Source organism: Eulemur rufifrons, chromosome 2 (assembly GCF_041146395.1).
Source record: "Eulemur rufifrons isolate Redbay chromosome 2, OSU_ERuf_1, whole genome shotgun sequence".
Taxonomy (NCBI): domain Eukaryota; kingdom Metazoa; phylum Chordata; class Mammalia; order Primates; family Lemuridae; genus Eulemur; species Eulemur rufifrons.
The window spans coordinates 99,854,803-99,878,117 of record NC_090984.1 but is presented as its reverse complement, the minus strand read 5'-3'; the positions used below and the strand labels follow the sequence as shown (position 1 = coordinate 99,878,117).

Genomic DNA, 23,315 nt, shown 5'->3' with positions numbered 1-23,315 from the left:
CCATCGCGCCTAGCCAGAGCAGCCCCTCCCGTCCTGGGAGTTGTAGTCACTCAGAGTCATTCAGCGCCTTCCCTTGGGGGTTGCGTGCCGCGGCGAACTACAACTCCCAGGTGGCTACGCGCGTACTTCCCCGCCCCCTGGCGTCGGGCACCACCTCTCCCGCTCCTCCCTCCCGGGGCTGCACCGCTCACGCCTTCCTGTTAGTCCGAGCTGGGAGAAGTTCACTCCGATCAGCTGATCCCAACTGACAACAGGAGAGGAGGAAGCCCGGGAGGCAACGAAGGAGGAGGGGGGGGCGGAGATGGAGAAGAGGATGGATCTGCAGGTGCCCTGAGGAACAACCCCCGCCCCCACCGGCGCCCTGCGGCCCCCCAACGCCGCGTCGCAGCGGCCGATCTGCTCTGTGGTGGGATCCCCGGGCCGCAGCGGACAGGGCAGGGCGGGGAGGGCACGGCCCAGCGCTGGCCGAGCGACCGTCCTGGGGCTCCGGCTGCCCCCGGGAGGAAGGGGGGGAGGGTGCGGCTGGAGTGGGGGTGGGGTGTTATAAACAATGGATTCAGCTCCGGGCTTTGCCGGCGTGGGGGGGATTTTGGGGTACCTTCTTTGTTCTTAGGCTCCGCTCCTGCCTCTCGGGTTGTGGTGGTGTTGTCGGGGAGGAAGGAAGGGTGAGGAACCCCTGGCTGGAGAGAGGCGTCGAGGTGGGGGCCCCAGTCGGCAGATTGGTTGGTTGGCCTGGCCGGGGGTGAGATGTGCTTTTGAAGGATGATTTTGTATTTTTCTCAATTATGACAAGTTTTGTTTCCATTTGGGAGCTGGCTGGGCACATCTGAGGTTAGGGTGTAAATAAGGTCTTCTACTCCCTTTGACTTCCTTGTTTATATAAAAAGAAGATTGATAGATTGATTACTGTAGGGGAAGAGTGACTATCCGAAAGGAGGGCTTTACACTTTGTTGGGGCATTGGAATGGGGTTCACATCTAGGGAGAATTAGAATATCATTAATATAATTGTAGAAGTGACAAAAGCCCCTTTCCTGCCCCAGTTATCATTTTTCCCTTTTTTTTTAAAGTTTATTTTAAGTTAGTTTTTGAGTGGCAAAGAGAAAATTTATTTGTTTTGACTCACTGCAGGCCTGGCTTTGCCGTGAGCCATAGCGGAGGAATTGTCTCCTGTTGCTCCCTTTTTTTGCAGTTAAAGAACGGACAAAAGGAAGTACAATTGTTTTTTATTGTTTTCAAACATGAAATTGTGACTGTTGTTTCCACGTTTAGAGTCCTTAACAGGCATCTGTCCAGAGTTGAAATGATCCAGTTACAGATCTGCTCAGGTCTTTGATGGATCTAAAGTTTATTATTATTATATTTTCATTAGCTTTTTACAGACCTCTTTCTCCACCTCTCTCATTTGTGGGTGCAGGTGGGGGTGCATAGGGTTGTCCTTCCAAACAGTATTTGCTTAGTGATTTTAGTGATTTTGAGTCTGAATTTAATAACTGAATGAATAGAGAATTCAGTTTGGGAAATAGAACAGCAAAGTCTCTTAAATGTCTTGGGCCTAGTAGTGTATTTGTTTTCATAAGGAGCCTTAGCCATGATTTTGAGGAGAAATGTCTAGTATCAGAACAAGCCAGTGTTAAGTGTTACAAGAAATAATGAGATTTTTCTCTATAGTTTTGGCCTAGTATTTAATCACAATCTTTTTTTAAGGTGCACTTCTGGTTTTTAGATGAGTGAAATCCTTTTTCTTCCTCTATTCTAGGTATCCTCTGAAATATTGACTTGAGCTTGAATTTATATTGAAAAGCTCCTGACCACTTTCACCACCAAAACTTTGGGGCTGAGGCCCAACCAACCGATGAGCCCACCTCTGTGAACACAACAGACCTCTCTCTCAAATAGCCATAAATGACCCTTTCAAGTTAATTTGGCCACATATTTGCTTGCACTTTACGGAGGATGAAACCATCAAACCAAATCAACGTTGCTGCTCATACAAGAGTCTTGGAGGCAGAAAATTAAAAATTTGAACATTTGTGAGTGTGTGAAGATTATAATAGGACACTGAAGATTTTCTTTTTTAAGGTGTTCAGAACCCTGTGGAAGTTCTGTGCAGTCTTCAGACTCAAAGCCTTTGTCTTCATTCCTGGGGCAAGCTCAGTGACTGTTATATGGTGGGTGTGTTTCCTTACCAATCTGAGTATGAGTGCCCAGACTTCCCCCGCAGAAAAGGGCCTGAATCCGGGGCTGATGTGCCAGGAAAGTTATGCCTGCAGTGGGACTGATGAAGCTGTCTTTGAGTGTGATGAGTGCGGCAGTCTGCAGTGTCTCCGTTGTGAGGAGGAACTCCATCGGCAGGAGCGCCTGCGAAACCATGAGCGAATAAGACTCAAACCCGGCCATGTCCCTTACTGTGACCCCTGTAAGGGTCCCAATGGGCATTTGCCAGGTGTTAGGCAAAGAGCAATCGTGAGGTGCCAGACCTGCAAAATCAACTTGTGCCTGGAGTGCCAGAAGAGGACTCATTCTGGGGGTAACAAAAGGAGACATCCCATTACTGTGTACCATGTCAGTAATGTCCAGGAGTCACTGGAAGCAGAAGAGATGGATGAGGAGACCAAGAGGAAGAAGATGACTGAGAAGGTTGTGAGTTTCCTCCTAGTAGATGAAAATGAAGAAATTCAGGTAAGCACTTGGGTATAGTGGGATTCATGTAGTGGAGATCTGTTGTTGGAAGGTAGCTCTCAAAAAGAAAGTCCAAGAGGAGATCACATTTTAATCATTAAAAGACAAAGGCCCTGAAGACTTGAGTTGCATGTAATTGGGTTAAGTTGCTTATCAGCTTTGTGACCTCAAGCTAAATTACTTTACTTCTCTGAGCCTTAGCTTTCTCATCTATAAAATGGGGACAAGCCAGGCTTGGTAGGTCTGTCTGTAACCTTAGCTACTCAGGAGGCTGAATGGGTGGATCACTTGAGCCCAGGAGTTCCCAGGCTATAGTGAGCTGTGATCGTGCCTGTGAGTAGCCAGTGCGTTCCAGCCTGGGCAACATAGTGAGACCTCATCTCCAAAAAAAAAAAAAAAAAGAAAGAAAAAAAGAAAAGAAAATGGAGACAGTGCTTACTCTTTACTCTTTATTGGGTTGTTTTGATGATGAAATGAGACAGTGTTTGTGAAGCCTGCCGCATAATAAATGGTCAGTATATGGTAGCTGTTGTATTATTATTAGGAGGAACTGCTTTAAAACAGATTTCTGAGTGAGAGCACTTGGGCAAGTTGTGAGTAAATGTCAGTGATGAGGAACTGTACCTGTCCAGGGAAAGAAACACTAACAATGGGTCCCATGGGAGTGCTAGGGAATAAGGCATGAACCTGCTCTCTCGATTTAGAGAGGTAGGTCTCTAAAAAGTGGCTTTTAGTAAGGACAACACTCTCCCTAGATGGTCTCTTCTTACTGTCGCATATAGGCTTCTGATCAGTAAAAGCCAGTGAGGGGATCTGGGAGGACAGGATGACTAGATATTTGGTTTGATTCCAAGTTGGGGCTGGGTAGTGTGTGATTGGGGCAAATTGGGAGGATAGTAGTGTGTGACAGCTAGTAGTGATTGGGGAAGGGGCAGTATAATGTTTATTTTTTTAATTCCCAGTGGGCTTTCAAGTGAAGGCTGCTTGAATTTACACCCTGACTGCATAACCATGGGCAAATTGTTTAAGCTCTGTGCCTCAGTTTCACTTTGACTTCATAGGATTGTTGAAAGGATTCAGAGAGATTAGGAACAGAAAGGATTTACTGCAGAGCCTGACACATAGTGTCCTATACCAGTTTGTTGTTGTATCACCGAAGTATTTGTGGTCCATTGACTCAGTATGTTTGTGGTGATGACTCCTTCAGTTTCCAGATTGGAGGTGTACCTATGTAAGTTACCATTTGAGAAACTCCCCAATTACCCACTAATTAGTTCTCTTATTTTCTTTTTTCTTCCTTGGATAAGCTTATGAAAGTGAATTACATCATGAATCCTATGTATTTCCATTGTCAGCTAAATACTTTGCTAACACAGACTTTTCTTTATTGGCTTGAGAGGAGCTAATAGTTATGGAAGAGTGACCCAGATCCCATTCTGCCTCCGTTGTCAGCAATAATGTCTTCATTATGGATTATACTCTAATTGGGTGACATTGTGGACTAAATAATTTATAAATGGAACACTTGGATTTGGATGGTTCTTGTTGGTTTTGCTGTCAATTCTCTTTAATGTCAGCCTTTGGGAAATCATAGTTTGGGTTGTCACTTTTGTCAAGTGAGGGGAAAATTTGGGATGAACTAGTAACCCTCATGGATATTGTATTGGCATTTTTTTTTAAAATAAATTTCTGTCCATAGGAAAGAACTGAGTGTTGGCACTTGTAAAAAGAATGTTTTTTTCCACAGACATCCCCAATCTAAACAAACAAAAAAGAATTTTTGGAGGGGAGGAAACTGGGAGATGTGTGTGTTTGTAACATTGATACATGTTCCGTAGTTGAGAATTAGGAGAACATAAAGAAGTATAATGAAGAAGACAAATCCAACTACCCAGAGATGGTATTGGCCCTTCATCTTTTTTTCCTTGTCTGTAAAATATATATAATTAATATATTATATTAATTTAATTAATATGTTATAAATAATATAACATATATATTTTTATATATATAAATAATTGGATTGTTTGTAAAGATCCCTCCTGCTTTTTCTCCCTTCATAAACATTAACCACTTCCCAGGAAACAAGGGTTTGTTAATAATAAGCAGCATTGGTTGGGGCTAACAGATTAGGCATAGGATGCATTCATTTTAGGGGGAGATTCATTCATATAGAGTGATAAGTGGAAAAATACTTAAAGAAAATATCTAGTTCAGTTTTTTTTTTCCTAGTTCAGTTTTCTGATAGGTGAATATTCAAAACAATTGGAGAGATGTTTGTGTAATACAATTCTAGGTCATAAATTAAACTAGAATGTAAACTCCTGGAGAGCAGGACCATGTTTTATGCCCTATACCATATACAATGGTAAGCACGTTGTCAGTGCATAAACACGTATTGATTGGAATTGTCACATCTCAACTTCATTTTTTTTAAATGCATATCACACACATAGCTATAAAAGGGCATATGATGAAAAGAGTTTGCTTCCTATTCCGTACTCCTAGTCTCTTTTCTTAAAACAATCCCCATTAAAGGTTAACTGCATGTCCTTCTAGAATTTTTTCATGTATACTTATGAATATATATGTATTCTTTTGTTTTTAAACGAAGATGGAACTAAATATACTTGCTGTTCTGTACTTAGATTTTTTTGTTAAAACTAAAGAATGCATTTTGTAGACCTGTCCGTTATCAGCACATTGAGGTTTGCCTCATTATTTAAAGGTTGCCTAGTATTTCATCGAGTGGTATTTCTATAATTTTGCCTTTTAATGCGTATTTATTACAAACAAGGATGTGTTGAACATCCTGTACATCTGTTTAGAAATGGAATCTCTCATCAAATAATATGTGAATTTTAAATTTGGTTGGATATTACCAAATTTCTGAACCTCATTTTCTTGACTCCTGAAGTACTTCTATGAGTGTCCCCTGGATTCTGGTTTTGGCTCAGGATAGCTAAAATTTAAAGAGCTCTTAAATGGTGCTAGAAACTATTTTTAGCATTTTACATAGATGAGCTCATTTAATCCTGATGATGCCCCTATGTGTATTAGTTTCTTATTGCTGCTGTAACAAACTACCACAAATTTAGTGGCTTAAAGCAGCACAGGTTTATTTTCTTATAGTTCTGGAGATCAGAAGTCCTAAAATGGGTCAACAGAGCTGTGTTCCTTCTCTAGGGAAGAATCTGTTCCTTTGTCTTTTTTAGCTTCAGGAGGCTGCTTGCCTTCCTTGGCTTGTGGCCCCCAACATCCAATTTTAAAATCAGTAGTGTAGCATCTTCTAATCCTGCTCTCTCTCTCTCTGCTTCCGTTGTCACATCACCTTCTGTGTCTGTGGCCCTCCTGCCTCCCTCTTGTAAAGATCCTTGTGATTACATTGGGCCAACCCAGATAATCCAGCATAATCTCCCCTTCTCAAAGATAAGACTCAGTCACACCTGCAAAGTCTCTTTTGCCACATAAAGTGCCATTTTACAGGTTCTGAGGCTTAGGACATAGACATCACTTTTGGGGAGAGCACTATTCAGCCTCCCTCACTGTCTAAAGTAGGTTGTGTGTCTAGATGAGGGTGCTGAAGCACAGAGAGGTGAAGTCACTTGCCAAGATCAAGTTACAGTAAGTGGCAAAGGATTTGAACACAGGCATCTGGCTCTAAAATCTATATTGTTAATTATTTATTCCTCCTGCCTCTGACAGAGTCTTTTAAACTTTCTAATTAAACTTCATTATGGTCAAAAGCACTGGCTCACCAGTTCCTCATGACTGCTCTGAGGATCAAATGAACCATAGCTCTATATAAATGTAGCATTATTTATCATTATCAAGATGTTATATCGAAAAACTCCTTACTCATAGCAGTAAAGAGTCTATAAGTTAGGTTCTGACTTTTTCTTTTCATGATTCTAGGTATTTCTGGATTTTAAGCATTGTCAATTTAGTACATGGGGATTATTTTAGCCCCTTGTGAGCTATAACTGTTGTGTGTGATCTCTTCACAGTATATGGCCTGGAGTCCCTAAGATTTGTTTCTTGTGGGTTTGAGTATTATTCAGTTTCTTTTGGAAAACCTAAAAGGACAAAACACTTCCTTTTCGAGGTGAGAATTTTAACACAACCTTGTCATTTCAGTGTGTACTATCGTGGTAAATTTGAGGAGAGACTGATTTTTGGTCTCAGAAAGTCACTCGTGGCTCCTAAATTGACACATTTGGCCTGCTAGGCAAAGATACTCATTAATTCATCACATTTTTGGAGCATATGTTATGTGCCAGGCACTTTCTAGATTTTAGGGATATGTGGTTAATAAGATGTGGTCCAGGCCTTCATAGAACTTTCTATTCACGTGGGAAAGCAGATTTCACATGTGTAAACACATGAAAAGATCATTCAGGTGTAGTAAGTATTGAGGAAGAGTGACTTGGATGGTCAAAGAAGGTCTTACTGTAGAGGTGACTTTTAAACAGAGACCTAATGGTTAACACTAACTGGGGAAATAGACCTCCAGGTAGAGGGAATGGGAAAAAAGTGAGGGTGGGATGGCATGTTTGAGATATAGAAGGAATGCCCGTGTGGCTGGAGCGAGCTGGCAGAGTGGTAAGGAAAGAGGAGCAGAGGGAAACAGGTGTCAGAGCATGGGAGGCCTTGCAAGCCACAGAAATAAGTGTGGATTTTATTTTGAGGGTGATGGGAAGTGCCAGACAGCTTTATGGTAGTAAGTCACATGACCAGATAAAGGTTTTAGTGACCTGCTAAAGATGGTAGAGGGACAGCAGGGAACACAGAGAGACCGCATTGTTGGAGGCTGTTGCAGAAGATACAATGAGAGATGGCTTAGATTTGGTGTTACTGAGATGGGGAGGTGAAGAAACATTGATGAATCTGGGACAAAGTTTGCAGGTAAAGTTGTCAGGAGTGCTGATGTATTGGGTGGAGGAGTGAGAGAGTAATAACTCAGTGGTGACTCATGGGTACTTGGTTTGTACAAATAATACCTGTGTAATACCCCAGATTTTATTGATTTAAATTGATAAAACTAAGTCTTTAAGAACCTGATTGGTAGAATAAAGAGAGCAGAGAGCAAAATTAGTCTTATTTGATACAATCTCACACAGGGATTCTTAACCAGGTGTGATTTTATTTACCGAGGGGACATTTGGCAATGTTTGGAGACAGCTTTTGTTGTCACAACTGAGGGTTGGGGGTGATATGCTATTGGCTAGTGGGTAGAGCCCAGGGTGCTGCTTATTTTTTTTTAATTAATTAAAATTTTTTAGATGGGTTTCACTGTATTGCCTGGGGTAGAGTACAATGGCATCATCATAGCTCACTGCAACCTCAAACACTGGGGCTCAAGTGGTCCTCCTGCCTCAGCCTCCTGAGCTGGAACTAAAGGCATGTACCACCACACCCATCTATAATTTTTCTATTTTCTGTAAAGATTAGGTCTCCACATGTTGCTCGTGCTGGTCTTAAACTCTTGGCCTCAAGCCATCCTCTGCCTCAATATCCCAAGGTATTAGGATTACAGTCGTGAGCAACCGTGCCCAGCCCAGGGTATTGCTCAATATCTTATGTAGGGCATAGGGCAGCCCCCCATGAAAAGAATTACCTAGTACAAAATGTCAGTAGTGCTGAGATTGAGAAAATGATCTAACAGATAAAGGTTTAGTCTAATAGGAGATCTGGATGCTAATGAAGTGGAAAATATGTCAGGGACAAATATAACCAAACACCAGTTTTTCTTCCTTCTTTTGGTTCTGTTAGCTCCTCAGAAGTAATCTAGCTGGTGAAGTCTATATTCTCTTTTGACATGTTTTGTAACCTCTCTAGTGAAATTGTTGGACTTTCTGGGTTATAGTCATTGATTTTTCTAAGCCTCAGTGGAACTGTACTAGGAAAACCAAAGGACTTGCAGATCCATTATTTAGAGCCCATAATGAATAAATGATCCATGCTGACAAGTCATCTGTAATCTCTGGAAGCCAGAGGCAGCACCTTAGCAAATAACTCCAAGGTTAGAAGAATAACGTTTCTAGCAATTAGAGTTCTTAATGGAGGAAGTGGATAGTATTTTCCTATCTGTTGAGTCTTGTGAGAGAGTCAGACATCTTGTTTGATCATAATGTTTACCTGTCTCGGAAAAAAGGTGAAACACTGAAAAGCATTTCTTTTTCTTTATTCTTACATTTTTTAAAAACCCCATAGAACCCAATCCCCATTCTTCTTTGTTTCTTTTCTATAAACTTCTATGACTGTCTTCTTTCCAAGAGAGTAGAGCAGCACACTGATAAGACGTTTCACAGGTTTCACCTTCATGCTGACTGACCCCTGCCTGGAACGTTAGGTGAGCCAAGGACCTGTTCATGCCAAGAGACTCCTAAAGTTAAGTCCCCTTACACTGGGCATGCTGGCTGATAAGGAAGTCCAGTGACCCAAGAGTGGTCAGTAAGAGGCTGAGAAGGTGTCTACTTGGGGCAGTCCCTCTTGAAATAATTCTGGGCCCTCTCTGAAATGGTAGCCCAAGATCAAAGTATTCTGCCCTTCGCTTCAGTGCAGTCATGGGTGGACATCCTCTCACTGAGACCGTTCCTTTAAGAAGACCCATCACGTAGCTTGGCTGCTTCACTTGTTTACAGTCCCAGAATAGTGTGGCTCAAAATACAGGGACTTTGTCTTTTTTTTTTTTTTTTTTTTAATTGGCTAAAAGAGACATTAGTCTAGTGGGATTCAGCAATGGAAGATAGCTGAGGGTGCTTTCTTACTATATGGGAATTCCTTACCACAAACTGGCTGTGCTGGTCTGCCGGATTTCTGTCCTGCCTCTGTCTTAGTGCCATCTGCTGTTGACCTCCTTGGCCGTGTCCTCGGCTTCTTGCTGTAGAGTCTGGTCTTGGGGCTTGCTCTTTCCAGGCCCTGTGTTTCAGGTGGGCTGGCGGAAGCCCCTTAGGACTTCCTTCTGGTCCATAGATCATGATCCAGATTAACTTAATCTACTAAATTGTTGAACTTTGCCATTTTTCTCTTCAAATGGCCAAACTGTTACAGTGTAAAGACTAATTTTGGTACTGTGGCTGGTTAGCCCTTTGGCAAATTTTGGTCAGAACATATATTTACTATTGGTTTCTGAGGTGCCATATAAAAAAATAACAACAAAAAAATACAGATCTGCTTAGAACCTATCTGTCAAAATAATAAGCAATAATTGGATGAGTAGCAGAGTGTCCCCTTCCTCACTGCTCCTTTTACTCATAGAAACCCAAGTAAAAGCCTCTTTTGTTTGATGGTGGCGTAGGGAAGGCATTATATAGGATTTACTGGGAAACACAGGGTTGAGGATGACTCAGACACAGAAAGATGAAAGAGCCCCTATTATGTGCCTTCAGTTTCTGCTGAGCATCTTGTAAGCTTGCTCAGCCTTGGGCTCATTCGGTTAGAACAGACTCCTGGCATTTAATTTGGGAGGCTATTTTATTTAGTACAGGGCTGTTTAAATTTGATCCATGTAAACCATTGAAACCAACTGTGAGTCAGCTTTTTAGGGAACCTATCTTTAAGTTACCTCCAGTTTGTGTGATTCTGTTTTTTCTAGTCTGTCCATTCGTTGAAGTGATTGAATTTTCTGGGATTGGGCAAGCATTTGGCTTTTTGAGCTGGGGTTACTATAATAGGCAGATTTCTTATTAATTTGATTGTAAATGTCTTCCCTGTGGATGCATCTCTGGCTGTACCACCCTTGAGTTTATCCTGGAGATTATGTAGCACAGAAACACTTCTGATGGCTGCCCAGACTTTTCTGGGGAGTCTTGCCTGCTCTGGGAGGAGTTCCCATGAGATCATTTCTATCTGAGATTAGAACTCCTAAATGTATTGAGCACATTTGATTGGCAATGGGAAGTCAGAGGAAAGTTGTGGGGAGACTATACGGAAGGGAAGGAAAACAAGGGTATAGAAGGTTCTAGGCAAGAAGAATTAGAAAGACCTATGTGAAGAGACACAGAGGGACTTTTGAAGGCAGGAAAGGGTGGATGCTTCCTTGGAGTATGTTTTGTTCCTTTTTTCCCTCTTTTTAATGACTTTTGGCCAGAACTTAAGAAGCTCTGTTTGACCAGTTTGTGTGGTCAGCTTGGTTAGTGGCTGGAGTTCTTGGGCAGAGATGGATACCAGCTATATGTAAGCACCTGGCTTGACTTCACTGGAGGACAAACTTTGACTTTCAGGTAGCTTCTGGAATTTTTTTTCCCTTCTTGATTTCCTTTTACTTGAGACTGGATTATTGCTGTTTTTCTCAGGGAATTTGACTCTAGGTGCTAGGCTACTTGAAAAGAACTGACAGAGCCTAGTCTTGGCATGTAGTCGCAGACACCTCAGATTCAAGTTAAGGGGCAAGATAATCCTGAGCAAGCAGTCAGAGAACATTTTAGAAATTCCTCTACTTTCTAGCTCAATCCCTTCTTTCTGGTGAATATGTCATCTGCATGGCTAAACTGTTCCATAATCTCTCATAACCTTTTTCTTTCAAAGAGCTCAGTAGAGTTTACATGTATCATTCCACAACAGTCACAAACATTTATTGAGTGTCAGTTGTGTGCCTTATGAATTTGAGTAATCTCTCTGAAAGAATTAAAATGAAAACTCAGAGATTAAGTGAGTCTGGGGAGGGATGGCAGAGGCCTTCATTCCCTGGAAGACCCAGCTCTGTTTTGTGTTTGTCTCTGAGGAGAGGTTACTTGAGAATTCCACAGTTCATTTTGCACACCCTGGTCATGGTCCTGGTGACCATGGGTTTAGTTTGTAATCGGTAGGTCATGGGTGCACTATTATTGTTTTCACCCCATGTCTCAATAAACTCTGTTATTGAAGTCTGGGTTATTTGACAGTCTCAATAAACTCTCTTATTGAAGTCTGGGTTATTTCCCTCCTCTCCTTTCTCCCTCTTGCTCCTTCTCCCTCTCCTCCCCTACCCTCATCTCTTTCATGAATTAAGAAATTAAATCTACCATTGCCAGGGGAAAGGAGTTTCTTTCTAGAACCAAACATAAAGGATTTTAGGCTTATGTACTATTTTAGATTGTTCATGACATTTCTTTTCCTTCCATTGCCACAGAAAATTGAGTTTGCTCCATTTTTTTTTAAAAAAAAGGATTGGCCTAAAAAAGGCTTTGGTTTTGAAGTGCTGCCTTCCTTGACAACTATAGTTAAAAGAGCAATCCCTTTCCTCACCTTATAGTCCTCTCCTGTCTTCTGATTTTTCTTCATACTATGTATGTAATATCACTATTTGATATACTGTGTCTTTTTAAAAATCAACTTTATCCAGGTATAATTTATGCATAATGTAATATATACATTTTAACTGTACAATTCTATGAGTTTTGATAAATGTATACATCTGTGTAACCACTGCTGCAATCAAGACTCAGAATATTTCTGCCACCCAAAAAGGTTCCCCTGTGCCTCTAAGAAGTCAGTCTTCTGCAATCACTGGTCTGTTTTCTATTGTTATAGATCAGAGATTTGACCTCCCTAGAATTTCATATAAATAGAATCATATAGTATTGTTTTGTATTTGGCTTCTTTCACTCAATATAATGTGTTTAAGGTTCATCCATGTTTTTCTTGTCTTAGTAGTTCGTTTCTTTTTTTTTTTTTTTTGAGAGACAGGTTGTCACTCTGTCACCTAGGCTGGAGTACAGTTGCTTGATCATAGCTCACTGCAACCCCAAAGTCCTGCACGACCATGCCTGACTAATTTTTAAGGTTTTTTTGGTAGAGAATGGGTCTTGCTATGTTGCTCAGGATGGTCTCAAACTCTTGGCGTCAAGTAATCCTCACACCGTGGCCTCCCAAAGTGCTGGATTACAGGTGTCTACATGAATTTTGGAGGGGACATAAACACACAAGCCATAGTATGAGCTAATGGGAATAAATAATTTAATTCAACAAACATTTAAGGAGTGCTAACTATGTGCTGACAATTGAGGGAGATGTAAAGGGCACTAAGTCTTAACGACTTTAACAAATTTTTAACGCATTTTATAATTTTTTTTTTTTTTTTTTTTTGTGAGACAGGGTTTTGCTCACTTGCCTGGGCTGGAGTGCAGTAGTGTCATTGTAGCTCACCGCAACCTCAAACTTCTGGGCCCAAGCGATCCTCCTGCCTCAGCCTCCCGAGTAGCTGGGACTACAGGTGCACCACCGTACCTGGCTACTTTTTAAATTTTTTGTAGAGATGGTGTCTCACTGTGTTGCTCAGGCTGGTCTCAAACTCCTGGCCTCAAGTGATTCTCCCACCTTGGCCTCCCAAAGTGTTAGGATCAAATTTTATAAGAATTTAAAGTTAATTGTTATTAATTCTAAAGAGTTATGTGCTGTAGTTACTTCACCAGGGCTCCACTATCATATTCCATGTAGAACAGAAATCAGGCCGCTTTCAGTCTCCACCTCAGACATCAAAGATCTCCTTGTAAAGCTGTGTCATCTATTAAGATCTTCAGCATCAACTGTGAGGACAACATTTTAGTGAATCTCTGGTGTTGTAATACTTGGAATCATGTCACACCGTTCTTTTAAAGAAGACTAAATGCTTTCTTATGCATAATATATACATTACACAATCTTACAGCTTTTTTTTAAGTTGAAAAGATAAATCCTTTTGAAAGAGGGAGGGGTAAGTATTAAGTATCCTCCTTGTCCAGCTACCCCTGTTTCTTTAATGAGGCGTTTATTGGAAACCTTCCCTAAGGAGGGTTTTTACTTGGGATAGTGGGATGAAATTCTGTGGCTGTGCCAGCGATGACTGTGGCTCAGGGGCAGACCAGGGCAACGACAACAATCGTGTCAGTCAGTACTTCTCTAGCATTTACTACGTGCCTCCACTGTGCTGAGTGCTTGCTGTATATAATATCATTTACTTTTCACAGGAACCCTATGAAGTAGATTGTGTTGTTATCCTCATTTTACAGATGAGCAAACTGAGACCCGGAGAAGTCGATTTTTTTTTTTTTTTTTTCCCCCTAAGAGACAGGGTTTCACTCTGTCACCCAGGCTAGAGTGCAGTGATGTGATCATAGCTCACTATAATAACCTCAAACTCCTGGGGTCAAGCAATCCTCCTGCCTCAGACTCCCAAGTAGCTAGGACTACAGGTGTGTACTACCACTCCGGGCTAATTTTTTAAATTTTTTGTAGAGACAGGGTCTTGCCATATTGCCCAGGCTTGTCTCATACTCCTGGCTCAAGTGATTCTCCCACTTCTCCTTCCCCAGGCGCTGGGATTACAGGCATGAGGCATGACACCTGGCCCAGAGAAGTTAAGTTAAATGACTTCTTCAGGGTTATTCTAAAGTCAGCGAATGGTAGAGTCAGGCTGGTTGAACCCTTAATGGTGGATCTGCACTGTTCCCTCCCCCAGAGAGAATATAACATCTAGACATTCTGTGCTGTGTTCATTCATTTATTAACAAATACGTATTGGTTTTCTATCATGTGTCAAGTGCGGTGCTAGGGATACAGTGATGAACAGCACCGACCAGATCCCTACCAGCATGGAGTACATTCTAGCTGGGAAGGTCAGAGCTGGGAAGAGTAGGAAAATGTTAACAGAGATGGTGGGTGGGAATGGAGTCTTTGAGTAAGAGAAGGGTTGACTACTTTGCCTATGGTGTGATTTGAACCTTACTTTCTTGTCTGGTCTAGCCTGGTTTGTCTAGCTTAGCTTTTACTGCTAAGTCCCAGGGCCTTTACCAGAGCTTACATCTGGTTTCATAGCTGGCCAAATATAGGTAGACCATGCCACTTAAGAGGGGGCTGCATCTCTCATCCAGAAGCTCTTCAGAAAGGTCCCTTGAGGATGATGTGGGTCTTGAGTATGACTCGATATTTCCGGTCTGTACTCAGAATTCAGCTTTGCCTTGGAAAGTTTTTTATTCACATATAAATGGAGAGCTGAACTGGGTGTGGTCAAAGAAACCAATCATAGAGCTAAAAAAATGACTCTTTTTAAAGAATTTGTGGATCATCTCTACATAGAAACATTCTCTTTCCTGCGAGGATAGGCGAGGAGCAGCAGGCAGTGTCTGTGCAGCAAAGTGTCAGAAGCACCACTGGTAGTTATAAGACATGGGAGGAGAATTCCTGACCTCTCAAGTAATGGAACACTTTGGGGACGCTGGAGTGGAAGAAAGTGATCTTGGCCCTTGCCAAATGTGCTCAGTGTGTTTGTGAGACCAACCTTATGACTTCAGTGTCTTAAGAAAACATTTGATTGAGAAATGATTGTGTTTTCACGTGAAGCTCTAGCAACACACACATGGATAAACACAATATTTACACTCCTTTTAAGACAGAATGAAAGGAAATATTCTGCACTTGCTGTGCTGGGGGAACAGGTTTAATAGAACTTCCTGGCAATAGGGGCTTGCTGTTGGAATGGAATCTCCTTGTCATTTGGACTTCAAAATAGACTGGCTACTGATATGTTTGACATAGTTTAAGTAAAATCCTGTTTGAAAATTAGGCCATGGACTTAAATCATTGCCTGAAGTTCTTTTCAGTATGATGAAGGTGGCTCTGGATTTTTCAAGGAAAAGTCTCTCGCCTTTCACTTCTCCTCCCCCTTACCCAGAAGAAAGAAAATGTTGCTACCTAAGTTCTATACCTGTGTTGGTCTAACTTCATCAGGTCAGTACTGGATGTTAGATGAAGCTTGATATGTATCTATTGAATAAATGAAGGAATCAGGTTCTAGGTGCCTTTTGGGGGTACTGGTCCCAGTTCTGATAAGTGTGAGAATCTTACTTGGTTTCTCTGGTTCTCTCTCTTCCACTAGACTCAGCCAAAAATGGATTGAACACAAAATAAACTGGAAACCTACAAATAAAAGTCGTTAGTGGGAACTTAGTTTTGGGAATAACTATTAACTTGGGTTAGTTCTAGGATCTCAATTCAAAGGTATAAAATAATTTGTTGGTGCAGGGGTGGAATTTGTTATAAGCATTTGGTTGTGATGGGAGCAACCAACCTTCCCATAGCTCTTTCCATTACTTGGAGAAGGACCTGATTTTTGTCCTTGGTCACAGGGAATACCTTTATACAAATTTAGAGGGATGTTATTATCATAGTTGGTACAAATTAGATTTTTTTTTTAATACAATGGCCAGAATTGAAAAGATCCTGATGCTGAGCTACTTTCCTTCAGAATGTTTTCTGGTTTCTTTGGGGTTTAACTTCTGGAGTCTCCAACTGTTCTCTGTTGCTGTTGAACTTACCCCCTTCCAAGGTTCTTAACTTCCTTCCGCATCTCTTGCTTTTCCCTTTCCAGGCCTCCTCAGAACAAAGCCCGGGTATGGTCTTTCATTCTGGAATGATTCTCTGAGGGCCAAGAAGGAATCTCTTGAGGGAGAGACTGTCATCATTCCCTTTATCTGGTAGAGTCAGACTGCCGGACGCTTTTCACTACCATGAACTGTTCTGAATTCTAAATTAGAACAATGGGGATCATTGAGTTTTGTTATATTTCATTTTACAAACTCTACTTGGAATTCTATACATAGTAAAAATCTTTGTGGGTGAAATGGAGGGAGAAAGAAGGAGGGGTAGGTACTGTTGGGTTTCTTAAAGATTAATACAATGTTAGATGGTTACTTTACTAAAAGCCAGCTATAAAGCCAGCATTAATACTAATAATAATATGTCTTGATTAGAGGGAAAGGAAAGGAATTATCTGAAGCAAGCAGTGAGATCTTTCGTTTTTAGGTAGAATCAATTTAGATCTCACCCTGTTGCTGAATTAGTCCCTGAATGAGCAACAGGCAGGTACATGCCCAGCTGCTACTGCCATGCACCTGGGGCTTTTCCCAGTGGGCTGGTCTTTAACTACTAATGGCTCACGTTTACCGAGTGCTTACAGTGTGCCAGGCACTGTGCTGTGCCCTTTACATACTTTATCTTGTTGAGTCTTCTCAGTATCCCTAAGAGTTGTACAACCTGTTATTACCTCGTTTCCCTGAGGCTCCAATAGTTAAGTAACTCTGGCATGGCCACACAGTGGCAAGGTAAGGAGTGGAATTTGGGTGTTTCTGTCTTGCCTGAGATATGAATCTAGGAAGTTCAGGGAGGCTGGAAGGCAGATGTCGGGGAGGGGTAGCTTTGGTGTTGTTTCTGCTTTTGCTGTTGTGTAAGGGCCAGAGACCATTTCAAAGGTACCGTGGAGTTGGCAGGGCCCACAGTCAGGTAGCTTATTCACTCCAGGAGTGGAGCAGAGTGGGATCGTTGTGGACAGGCAGAACTAGTAGAGCAGAGGTCTTGTTCCCTTCTGGTTTCTTCCTTTCCTCATCAAAGGGAATCTTCTTATCTTTTCTTTATCTTTGCCTCCCTGATTGAAAACCAGTCTTGCTCTCTGAAGACTGGACAGCAGGAAAAAAAAAAAGGGAAGAAAACCAGTCTTGCTACTTGCGTAGGCCTAGGCTGTTCTCTCCTTTCTGGCTCAGGGGAAAATACCCACAGGTTAAGGATGAATTTAGTAGTATAACAGGGAGCAAAATAGCATGAAAGGCAGAAAAAGGAAAGTGATGGGAGTTTGCCAGCAATTTTCTGACTTATCTATTTATTTGATTAGCAACTACCACCCAGTCAGGGGAGCAGAGATGGTTACACGTAAAAAAATGCAGTCCGTGCATATTAAGTGATCGTCCACTGCTCATCAGTAGAAAAACCAGCCTAGGGCTTTGAGCTCCTCGACCCAGGGATCTTTGCAGTGGACTCAGGTGCATATGCCCAACACATGAACAGGTGAGCTTAGCGTACCCCAGGACAGTGTCCCCAATCTTTTTGGCATCAGGGACCAGTTTCATGGAAGACAATTTTTCCACTGGTGGGGGCTGGGGGAGATGGTGAGCTGTGGGGAGCAGCTGTAAATGCAGATGAAGCTTCCCTTGCTGACCTCCTGTTGTGGGCCCCGATTCCTAACAGGCCACAGACTGGTACCGGCCTGGGGGTTGGGGACTGCAGCTCCAGAACACCCAGTGCCAAACCAGTGTCTCCAGAAGCTGACAGGGAGTGTTTTATTTCCATCCCAAATGAGTTATTTATTTATCTATATTATGTACATCATTTGGTAGGCATTTGACATGAGTCCTGAGGCATTAATTCTGTACCTAAAGGCTCTCACGTGCCCCTTTTCAGGTGCCCGCTCTTCGATATTCTGGGTGACAGTTGCTGTTTCGTTGAACAGATCCCTGACAGAGTAGATTTCCCCAGGGAGAACATCCTTAGGCCTAGTCTTCCCCGCCAGGGCTGTTTGAGAAGGTCAGTGGTTTATCCAGCCGGCCACCCTGACTTTGACTCCGTTCTGGTGGAGGTTTACGGAGCTTTTGTTTTGTTTCTCTTGTTGGCCAACTTAGCAACTTGGAACCAGGGTGGCCGAGTGACACTGGGCCAAAATGGGTGGTTCTGTGTAACTTCTTTCCCTCAGTTGTCTGCTAGATCAGTTAGCCCAGGACCGAGTTTATGGAACGCTGCCATGTGTTTAGCCCTGTGGAAGACGCATGGTGGGGAAAAGTGATTAAAGTATCTAGCAGGGTGCCTGGCATTCGTTCACTCATTCGTTCATTCAGTAACTGGACACTGAGCTCCCATGTGCCAGGCCGTGTCCTAAGTGCTGTGCATGTAAAGATAAGAAAGACATGGTCCTGCCCTCAGGGATTTAGTGAAGGGCACTGTCACAGGAGTGGGCATTCAGTGAGTTGTTAGTATTATCATTAACATTCAGGCTCCTGATGAAACAATAGTGATGTCATTAGTAGAATAATGAGTGGTTTACCATCTTGATGAGGCTTTAGAAAACCAGAGCGTATCATATTTTCTGTCTATATTACTGTTTAATTTTAATTTTAATTTTTTTAAGAGACAGTGTATTTGCACAGGCTACAGTGCAGTGACGTCATCATAATTCACTGCAATTCACTGCGGCCTCAACCTCCTGGCCTCGAGTGATCCTTCCACCTCAGCTTCCTGAGTAGCTGGGACTACAGGTGTACACCACTATACCTGGCTAATTTTTAAATGTTTTGTAGAGGCAGGGTCTCACTATGTTGGCCATGCTGGTCTTGAACTCCTGGACTCAAGTGATCCTCTCACCTCGACCTCCCAAGGCACTGGATTGAGCCACCCGGCCTCTGTCTATTTCTTTACTTGCTCTTTATCGAACCAGCAGATGCTTGAGAATCAGAAAGGTGGTTTTTTTGTCTTTGATGGCTGGAAGATTGGTGTAAAGGTTTATCACTCCTTTTGCTGGAGTGACATAACCTATTTGGATTAGGAGCTTTGACGCCAGGGTTCTGTGTCCTGAGAGTAGGAGCTCTGAGCATCTTTCTGGAGCTCCAATCTGGGATTTCACTGGCCCCACGTCTCTTCCTTCCTGGCCTGGCTTTTTATAAGGACTTCAATTTTCTTTAAACTATTAGCAGAGAAATTATGGGTAGATGAAGTTTGACCAATAAAGTTTTTTATTTTTATTTTTTTGAGACAGAGTCTCGCTCTGTTGCCTCTGCTAGAGTGCAGTGGCGTGATCAAAGCTCACTGCAACCTCAGACTCCTGGCTCAAGTGATCCTCCTGCCTCAGCCTCCTGAGTAGCTGGGACTACAGGCATGCACCACAACCCCCGGCTAATTTTTCTGTTTTTTGTAGAGACAGGGTCTCACTCTTGCTCAGTAAATGTTTTTTGAAAGTATACAATTCATTGTTTTTAGTGTATTCATGAAGTGATACAACCCTTACCACTATCTAATTCTAGAACATTTTTATCCCTCCAAATAGAAACCCTGTATTCATTAGCAGCCTCTCCCTATTCCTTTTCTTCTCAGCCACTGGCAACCACTAATCTACTTTTTGTCTTTGTGAATTTGCTTGTTCTGGACATTTAATATAAATGGAAACTTACAACATGTGGCTGTTTGTGTGTGGCTTCTTTCACTTACCATGGTTTCAAGGTCCGTCCGAGTTCTAGCATGTCTCAGTACTTCATTCCTTCCCCTCCCTCCCCCAGAACTGTCAAGCAAATATTATTTGATAGCCAGTTACTTTCATTTCACAAATTTTTTGGACATGTCTGTTAATACTTCTCATTTTTATTATTTCTAGAGAGAAAATCATTGAACTTTAGCCTCTCTATCTGACAATTGGGGGTGGGGGTGGGGGGCAAACCGTCACTTGTCCACTTCAGAAACATATTTGGTGAGTTGAATTACTAATAAAAACATACTTTGGAAATATAATACAAAATATTACAAATTCTATAATTATAACTGAAAAGTATTTTATTGTCTTTAGAATAAGAAAAATGTGATGATATTTCATATGCTTTTCTCATTCTCCCAGTCTAAGTTTAGGTAAGTGAAACTTCAAAAGAATCCCATGGATTTAAGGAAAATCTGCCATCATAGTAATTTTTCCCCGCTGGAAAACTAATTGAAATGATTCAGAATACATTTTCCAACAGAATCTTTCAAATGTACAATTCCTTCCAAATACTAGTCTCATCCATTTCTAACCAATCATGTAAGTATAGGGAAATACAATAGTATAGTTAAAAAAAAGAAACCAATACTAGGTCAGTGGACATTACTTCAATACAAGGGCCATTATTTGCCAACAGTAGAACTATGTAGTCTCAATACAGCATTCTGAGCCCCCTCTGAAGTTTAGTGAGCAAGGAATTAGGAAGACTATAAAGGATACAGTCATGACAGGAAACTTAAGACATAAATAAGAATTTCTACTGAGCCAGGTCAAAGTAAGAACACATTTAAGAAATATCCTAAAGGTGAGAAAAATAAATGCACAATGAAGTAAGGGGTGGAAGCAGATTGATTGCTTTTTATAGCTGAATAGTATTTCAGTGTATGGATACACCACATTTTGTTTATCCATTCATCAGTTGATGGGTGTTTGGGTGGTTTCCACTTTTTTGGCTGTTATGGATAATGCTTCCATCAACATTCACGTACATACAAGTTTTGTGTGGACATATGTTTAGTGGAATTAGCATCATATGGTAACTCTGTATATAACTGCCAGGCTATTTTCCAGAGTGGCTTTGTGATTTTTACATTCCCACTAGCAGTGAGCATTGCAATTTCTGTACATCCCTGCCAATGCTGGTTGTTGTGTTTTTGATCATAGCCATTCTAGTGGATGTGAAGTGGTATCTCATTGTGGATTTGATTTGCATTTCCCTAATGATTAATGATGTTGACTGTCTTTTCATGTGCTTATTGGTTGATGGCATATCTTCTTTTGGAGAAATGTCTATTCAAATTCTTTGCTTATTTTTTAATTGGGTTACTTGACTTCATTGTTGAATTATAAGATTTCTTTGTATTCTGAACACCAGTCACTTATCAGATATTTGATTTACAAATATTTTCTTCCATTCTGTGGGTTGATTTTTCACTGTCTTGATGGTGTTCTTTACAGCACCAAGTTTTTAATTTTGATCAAGTCTGATTTATCTGTTTTTGCTTTTGCTACTTGGGCTTTTGGTGTCATATCTAAGAAACTATTGCCTAATCCAAGGTCACAAAGATTAATTACTTTGTTTTCTTCGCAGAGTGTTATAGTTTTAACTCTTTCATGACCACTAAGTTCTCGTACTGACTTAGGCTTAGAAGCTCCTGTGAGCCGTTTGCTACAGGTGGGAGGTTGGGATGCTCTTATCCTGGAGCTTCCTTTCCTTGTCACTTTGACAAGTCAAGCAAGGACCTTGACCCTGGAAAGCACTTGTTCTTCTTGTGTTTCTAGCTATTTTGCAGTTCCTGTATTTCATTGTCTTTTTTTTTTTAAAGGTAACAAACGAAGAGGACTTTATTAGAAAATTGGACTGCAAACCTGATCAACATCTGAAGGTGGTTTCCATTTTTGGAAATACTGGTGATGGAAAGTCTCATACTCTCAACCATACTTTCTTTTATGGCCGTGAAGTCTTCAAAACCTCCCCTGCCCAGGAGTCCTGCACCGTGGGAGTGTGGGCAGCCTATGACCCAGTCCACAAAGTAGCAGTGATAGACACGGAGGGGCTCTTGGGGGCTACCGTGAATCTAAGCCAGAGAACACGGCTGCTACTTAAGGTCCTGGCCATCTCAGACCTGGTCATCTATCGAACTCATGCAGACCGACTGCATAATGACCTCTTCAAATTCCTTGGGGACGCCTCAGAGGCTTATCTGAAGCACTTTACCAAGGAGCTCAAGGCTACCACTGCCCGCTGTGGCCTGGATGTCCCTTTATCCACTCTGGGTCCTGCAGTTATCATTTTCCATGAGACTGTGCACACTCAACTACTGGGCACTGGTGAGTAGATGGGATACTACATTACATGTTGGCCTTTCTAGATACAGGGAGGCAGCCACTGGACTGCAATAGCAACTTGGTAGTGGTAGATTGCCCAGAAAAATTTCTGCCCAGGCAAGACATAAGGAAGTGTTTGAAGAAGGATGAAGTGACTGACCATGTCAAATCTGCTTAAAGGCCAGGTAGCATAAGGATTGAGAATTGCCAATTGGCTTTGGCAATATGGAGGTCCTTGGTGATCTGGGTAAAGGCTGTTTCCCTAAGGTGTAGTGGGCATGAAAGCTTAATTGGAGTGGGATCAAGAGAAAACAGGAAGCCAGGAACAGTGGCTTGCTTGTAATTCCAGTTAATTGGGAGGATTGCTTGAGCCCAGGAGTTCAAGGTCAGCCTGGGCAACATAGTGAAATCCCATCTCTAAAAAATAAAAAATATGTAAAAAGTAAATAGAAAAGAATAGCAGGAGAAGAATTAATGCAGTGAGCATATTCACCTTTTTCAAAGAGTTCTATAAAGTGAAGCAGAACAATGAAATTGTAGCTGGAGGCTGATGTGGGATTTCAAGGGGTTTTTCCCTGTTTAAAATTTAAGGTGTGAGATATTACAAATATTTGTGTACTGATGGGGATGATTCATTAGAAAGGGAACAATGCAGATGCAAGAAAGCAGGAACAATTGGAGTGATGCATAGGTGGAAGGGTTGGCCTTAGGACCATGGACAGTTCATCCAGAACAAAAGGAGAGAAAGGAGAGTGCATGGACCCAGTTGCAGGTAAACAGGTAGATGTGGTGGTGTGGTGTGTATGTGTGGAAGTTCTTGTCTTATTGTTTCCATTTTCTTAGAGAAATAGGAGCAAGATCAAGATCATCACCTGAGCAGGAGGATGAGGGAGGAGGTGCCACAACAGTAATTAGATGGGGTTGGGGATGGGGAGGACAGTAGTGTTGGCCCTAAAACAATTACACCATTCACCTGTTCATTTAGTCATCAAAGGTTATTGAGCACATATGTCCTGAGCACCGAGGCACACAGCTAAAAAAAAAAAAAAAAAAAAAAGCAAAAAGCAGTTCTTACCCTTGAATCAGTCACAGTCTAGTTGGGAAGACCACCCCGTGTTCCGTTCTGTAGATGTAGGTACTGGAGCTGTGGGAGTGTGGAGGAAGGACTCTTTATACCTCCTGATGGGATCTAGGCAAAAGGCAGTGACTTTGAACTCTGAGAGACTTGGCTAGAGGAAGAGAGGAAGATGTTCCAGGAAGAGTAAATCCCTAGTGGCTTCAAG

General features: G+C 41.8%; 1 protein-coding gene across 1 annotated transcript in view; it reads left to right on the top strand.

Moving 5' to 3' along the window:
- The first annotated feature begins 243 nt into the window (after window positions 1–243).
- The window catches only part of ZFYVE1 (zinc finger FYVE-type containing 1), a 47,435-nt gene continuing 24,363 nt past the window's right edge, over window positions 244–23,315 (top strand). Inside the window, exons 1-3 of the mRNA XM_069488468.1 lie at window positions 244–406; window positions 1,759–2,681; window positions 21,531–22,035. Of these exons, the coding sequence (XP_069344569.1) occupies window positions 2,199–2,681; window positions 21,531–22,035 (988 nt within the window). The 5' untranslated portion in view covers window positions 244–406; window positions 1,759–2,198. The remainder of the gene's footprint in view (window positions 407–1,758; window positions 2,682–21,530; window positions 22,036–23,315) is intronic.